General features: G+C 35.5%; 1 protein-coding gene across 10 annotated transcripts in view; it reads left to right on the top strand.

Annotated features, from left to right (window-relative positions):
- The window catches only part of LOC108750655 (tyrosine-protein phosphatase Lar-like), a 369,675-nt gene that overhangs the window by 352,723 nt on the left and 10,085 nt on the right, over nt 1–6,867 (top strand). For all 10 annotated transcript variants that reach the window (XM_018490284.1, XM_018490283.1, XM_018490281.1 and 7 more), the window contains one exon: nt 3,169–3,296. In XM_018490284.1, coding sequence (XP_018345786.1) covers nt 3,169–3,296 — 128 coding nt within the window. The remainder of the gene's footprint in view (nt 1–3,168; nt 3,297–6,867) is intronic.

Below are 6,867 nucleotides of genomic sequence, written 5' to 3'. Positions count from 1 at the left end.
TCTCTCCTTCCCTCTACCTCCCCCTCTTCTCCCTTCCCCCTCTCTCTCTCTATAATAATAATAATAATAATAAATAATTTGACGAGAGTCGTTTGTGGCAATTGTGAAATTAGATTATTTGCAGATGATGCACTAATATATACAAATAGGCCATACAAGCCAAGAAATAAATGACAATCTTAATATACAGATGTAAAAAAATTGAGGAATGGTTGAAAAATAATAGACTGAAATTAAATGTGAATAAAACCAAAGTTATGCTAATTAGAGGTATTAAGAAAAAAGTATCGGAAAGTAATATAAAAGCAAAACTAGAAGATGCAACATTAGAAGTGGTTAATGAAGTTAAATACTTAGGTGTCATTATAGATAGAAATTTAAATTTTGCAGCACATGTTCTGGGGAAAAAGCACAATTATCTGGGGAAAAAGATAGGATCGAAATTGGGGGCATTTCGTCGAATTAGTATGAATTTGACACCATATATGAAATGTGTTATATACAAAATATAATTGCTCCGTTGTTCGAATATTGTTCGTCTGTATTATTGAGTTTAAACGATTATAATGTGCATATTTACAGAAATTACAAAATAAGGGAATGAGAATTATATTACGGTGCAATTACAGAACAAGGATTGAAAACATTACTTGAGGCATTGCAATTTATTAATTAAGGGAATAATTGAATACAATGTTTGTATTTTGATACATAAAATGATAAATGGAGATTGTCCGGGTTATTTAAGAAACGAGGTAGAGCAAGTAAGAAAGGTGGTAGGAGCACAAACAAGATCAGAGAGAAATATATACGTATATTAAAAGATATAAAGCTAGAGAGGAACAGAAAATGTTTTTACACGATTGGTTTAATGTATACAACAATTTACCTAATGAAATAAGAAGGGAAAGAAAATTTGAAAACTTTAAGAGAGCGCTAGTGCCATATATAGGCAGTGGAGAGAGATAGTGCAATGTAGATGTTTCAGTTTGGCGGTTTGGATAATCAATAAATACGCATTACATTAAATTGTATCATTGTAGCTATTATTGAAGCTAATAAAGATCAATCAGATTCAATCTCTTCCCCCTCCCTTTATTTCTTCCTCATAATACGTACAGCGCGCATACACATTACATACATCCGTGTGCACATAGACGCAGGCGTAACGGGAACAAGTTCGTCGCTGTGTGCCGCGGTAATAGATACCTGATACTCTCTATATAGCGCCTCAAAGTGCCTCTTTCGAAGGCAAGCACAGAGGCCAGGTCAACTCCGCATCACTCTTCGGCACCACAAAAAGATATAAAACAGACCGATCGCTCGTCCGTTTATTCGTTCGTTCGTCGGAACATGAACTATAAATACCTAGGTATATTGATGTAATCGATATTTTTCGGCATTATAAATAAATTCCCGACATGCGCGCGCGCGCGCGCGCGCACGCATAATCTCGGCCCGATTTACCCTGACGAGCTATTATCGGAGGGCGATATATAAAAGGGCAGCAGACAGCCGATAGAGGAGACTTTCGGCGATAATTCCTGCCTATCGGGATCACCGCGTGTAATTCTGCATAATTCTCCCGACAGATGCGAATCTCTGATTCAACTTCTCACAGTAGCCTCGTTTTGTGTGTGTGTGTGTGTGTGTGTGTGTGTGTGTGTGTGTGTGTGTGTGTGTGTGAGATGATTTCCTAGCTAAAGGATAGTCACTCGTTCTAAGCCATGACGGAGCAATCTTGTCGCTTCGATTTCCAAATTTGAATTTCGAATGTGAACTTCGACAGAAAATGGGCGACAACTTTATTGCGATCTTTTCCGATAACGTATAATATAACAGACTACGTATCAGATATGCAAAAACTTATACGTATATTGCGATTATATTACTTTAACGTCTAAAATGTTAGAAAGATATACCTACATGTGATGTGTATTTTCGGTTCACTAAAGAAAGTACATATCTATTTTTAAATCTCAATGTAAATTAATTGAAAATTGCATTTAATTTTGAAATCGCAACGGCAAAGGTGTTTACTTCAAACAAAATGTACGGACTATCAGAAAATAGATTTTGTTATCCAAACGCGGCGTTTATAGTAAGTGGGATAAATTCTCTTCCGCGGAATAATCGAGATAAAATGATACAGAGAATTAGCTTTTTTGTTTTTACAGTGCGCGCTGACGATAATGAATGTTGTCTTTTCGTTTTGCAAACACGTACCTAGATTCCCTGTGGTGATATGAATAATAAGATTCAGTACGACGTTTTGCGTTAAAAGACAGAGCCCACCAGCTCTTATCCTGCGTCATTGTACTTTTTATCACGCTGACGCGTGAATGAAGAATAATAAAAAAACAAGTCGTGTCGAGACATTTACATGAAAGAAACGTAAAATTCTGAGCTGCGACGGAATCTCATCTTTAAATCTTTAGATTTAATCCGGCGTGCGAGAGGCTAAGTTGCCTTCTGCGTTGGCATGGTAAACTGTCGTCCCGAAGCGCGACGTGACAAATATCTGTTATTTACATAAAGCGCACATAAAGTCATGAGACGTGCGATACGGATCCCGCGTATTCGGATTCTGAAGTTTAATGCGGAAGAATATAGTCGAGAGAGAGAGAGAGAGAGAGAGAGAGAGCGCGCGTCTTCTTCCGCGATACACTCGCGAAGAAGGCGGCTCGGTTGAACCACTGAGAAATCATAACATATCGCTGAGAAGTGTTCCACGATAACTGTCTGACATTTGCATGAAATAAGGATTCTAAGCGTAGACGTAATACCGTACTCGGATTCGTGAATTTAATCCGGGCAAGAGTTACGCGCCCTCGTTTACTGAGGGAGAAACGTACAGCGATGTAGGGAGAAAAACACGAAATATTTCTTCCCCTTACTCCCGTATAATGTAATATTTAATTACACGACCATAACTTATTACAGCACCTAACCGTTCTCTTCCGCCATCAGCAAAATAGTCTTGATAATAAGTCACCTTTACATATGTAGCAATAGCTATTCAGCAATATCTATACTTGAAAGTTCCTGCAGTCTTCTCTCCCTCCCTCCCTCCCTCCCTCCCTCCCGGCACAAATCACTCGCGACAGTTTCGAATAAATCGGATACAAAAAATTATTCGTATAAAAATGTCACATTTTTACTTTTCAGAGCCAAAGACCGAGATTTTAGGTGCGCCGGAGCTATTCATCAATCGAGGTAGCACCATCAATCTCACGTGCGTCGTCTTGCAGAGTCCAGAACCACCCGCCTACATTTTCTGGAATCACAACGATGCGGTAAGTTCGATCTATTTCCCGATTCATTATTATTCTTATTTTTATAGTAATCGTACTGTTACGAGAACCGATTTAAGAAACATCCTGAGCTTAAGCGCGCAACATTTACGCGAAACGAATAATACGCAGACGACGCTGCAATATTGCACGATTAGCGAGACCTAGATATATTACCGACGCGCGCGATTCTGGCCAACGTTGACTTTGCACACAGATAATTAATGATGATCCTACTTCCAGAGATATATTCTAATATTACAAGGTAACACGTCGAATAAGTTTCTGCTTCGCCGCCGCGACGACCCAAGTTTCCGCGAGATGAAATTTTCAGCCGAAACTTCCGTCTTTCTTCGTCATGTTTATTGCGTACACAGTTGTTTGAGATTATTATTGTCACTGCTGCTGCTGTTGTTGTTATTACATCCTAAGAATTGTTTGTCATTAACTTTTTACAAATGACAGTTTGAAATAAATACAATACATAATGTCCTAACGATTTATATCTCATTGTTAGATGAGAGAAAGTTTCATTTTCTCCTTTAATTGATACAATCTATCATGTCACAGACTATTTAATTACGAGAAAATTCCTTTATTAAATGGTTATTTTATTAATAATGTGTAAAAATGTAATATGCCTGTAAAAAAAGTACAGGGGACATTTGGGATTAATTATAAAAATTACAAAATTTTAATTTAAAGAATGCATGAAATTTTTATTTTAGAAATCTTTTATTTTTAATAAAAAATATATAGGAAATGATAAAGTTTTCTTTTAGAACGAAACATATGTGTGAAAAATTGATTATTTTGCTCTTTTCGATCGGTATAATTGCTCGAGAAGCCATGATAACACGACTAGCAGAAATTTCCAATTGCCGTATCTGAGAAATCTACCTCTCGCGAATTTTACTGCGGAGTAATAGCAACGAAGAGATGCGTGATAAATGGCCGTACAGGCGTCGGCGAAGGTCGTCCCTAATTAGGTACTTCGCCTGGAACTTCAGGAAGTCGAACAGTTCCGATTAGAGCACTGATAGAGGACGGTAGGCGCACTTAACCACCTGCTGTCATACAAGAATGTTGAGCAGCTTGAAATGTTTCCGTAGCTAAGAATTAATCGAGTGGTATTTGCATCTTTCCGACTGAAATATTTTCGCCACAGTCTCGACCAACAAAGAAAGAGATAATGGGCAATATTTATCCATTCGTGTAATACGAGTATTCTCAGAGTGTTTGCGCGGGTATTTATTATAATTAATATATTATACAGATCGCACACACGAGTTTATAATTAAGCTAACCAAAAATAATATCTAAAAACTTGAGTTTAAGCATTAAAAATATGTTGTAACATGCAAATATATTCTGCTAAAAATTTTCTTTTTCTAAAAAAATTTTTTTCATATTTCACCGTTTAAAACGATGAAGTACTAATGAAATCCAAATAATTTAACAAATAATTATATACGAAATTAATTATCAAACTGAAAAATATATTTTATTATTTTCCTATCTTAATATTTATTTGTAATGAAATCCCTTATCGGCAGCCTTTATCGATATTCTGGAACTCAGGATTTTCACGACATATCTTTCTAGTTTTTAGCACGATAACAAAGTTTTTCTGGCGGATGAATTAAGTATGTGCGCGCGCACAAAGGGGATTATAAAACATTCCGACGATGGTGGCGGCGACTGTTTGCGAACGGCTGACCGACCAATAAATTTTGATAATGTCCTGGTTGGCTGGCTCGCCGCTAAATCGTGAGAGTCGTGGCAAAATTGGTAACGGCACTCAGGAGGTTCCATTAGGCGCATTAAGCCCTGACCGAGAGCTTTGGGACTCGCTTGGGTACGTAGAAACAACGTTCGTTCGCAAGCCTTAAAGAGAACTCCGTCGTGCGTGACTAACGCGTGCAGCCTCGAAGGGTTCTGGACCGTAAATGAGCCGAGAGGGAGACTCCCTAATTCCTCAGATATCATTCTGTCAGTTCCTTCGTCCTTTATCGTGAGGTGGACTATGGAAGATATTGATAATACCCCGTGCGATTAGCGAGAGCCAGATTTATCAGCACCGTGTAAAACAGAATAATGTTGCGACTTTGTGCGTAAATAATTAATGTTTATGCACAAAGTCGATACGTACTCTCAGAATACATTTCGTATCAATGTATTCTCACAGCGCTTTATATATGTAGGCTCCTGTTATCTTAGAAGAGAAAATGGTATTATGGCACCTCAGTTACATTTTACTCAATAACTTTGTTAATAATCAATATTTAAGTTTCAAATTTGACAATTACATTCGTTAAAATGTTGTTGAGTCGATTCTAAACTCAAAGTTATGAAATATTTATTACTTAGGATACTATTAATACAAAATATTGTATAAATGACTCGAAGAAAAAAATAGGTAGTAATGTAGCCTTTCATAAAAATAGCCTTAAAACATTAGTTTTATTTAGAAAACAATATTTAGTTACAAGATTAACAAAAAAGGAAAACATTTTAAAATGTATGCAAATGAATGTATATACATTCACATAATTTCTGCATGTAAGCTGCTCAGTACTAAAAATCTCAGTATTAAAAGTAGTACACGTAATATAAACTATAGATTAACAGTAGAGCAATACAGTCGATTACCAAATAATTATTTTGATATGAAAACCTCGAAAAAGAGGTCGTAAGTCAATATCCAATTAGAGAGCCACATTAGCAAAATGCTATACTATTGTTTAAATTTGCATAACTCGAAATATATGCAGTCAAATAAAATGTTAAATAGTCAAATACTCGTATACACTTAAAAATACATATATTAATGTGATAATACGCTTAAATTTAAGAAAAATGAGGAAGTAGGTGTAATTAAATGCTAAAATGTATCTCAGAAACGTTTCGAAATACTTAAAAGTAGAAATACGTTATAAGTGCTGGCTATCGAGTATTGGTATATTAGCGTGATGATGTAACGGCGAGCTATTGAATAAATAATTCAATTCCTAAAAAAACCTTTTTAAAAAAAGAAAAAATTTACGTCAAGTGCATAAAAAAAGGTGTCGAATACATTCTTCTTGATCAAAAACGGATATGAAATAAATGTAATTAGCCAAGTATTTCACGCAAGACAAATAAGATAGACTAAAAGTAATTAAAACTGTCAACTTGATTATAATGAAGAAAAAAACTTGACGTGCCCCGCATTAAAACGTAATATTTTAAGACCAATATATTTTCGCAGTACGGAAATATTATTTGCGAATTATTAAAAAGATTATTACATACAATATATTTTGCAGATATACACAATACATGATAACAATAATTCAACAAAGAAGAGATGTTAATAATTGCTTACTAATCTTGTAAATGTATTTATAATGTTGTTATATCTAAATATTATCAATATTCAATAAGTCATTAGGATTTGCTATATAATAGCGCAGATATTATGGGAGGCCGCAATACATACACCGGCCATAATACTCCTCTAATATAAGGATGTATATGTCGAATGAATGAAAATATAAGTTCAGAAGATCGAGCTATATTACGTTAATGTTTA

Source organism: Trachymyrmex septentrionalis, unplaced genomic scaffold (genome assembly GCF_001594115.1).
Source record: "Trachymyrmex septentrionalis isolate Tsep2-gDNA-1 unplaced genomic scaffold, Tsep1.0 scaffold37, whole genome shotgun sequence".
NCBI lineage: Eukaryota > Metazoa > Arthropoda > Insecta > Hymenoptera > Formicidae > Trachymyrmex > Trachymyrmex septentrionalis.
Note: the sequence above shows the minus strand (reverse complement) of the source record. Positions and strands in the feature narration are given on the sequence as shown.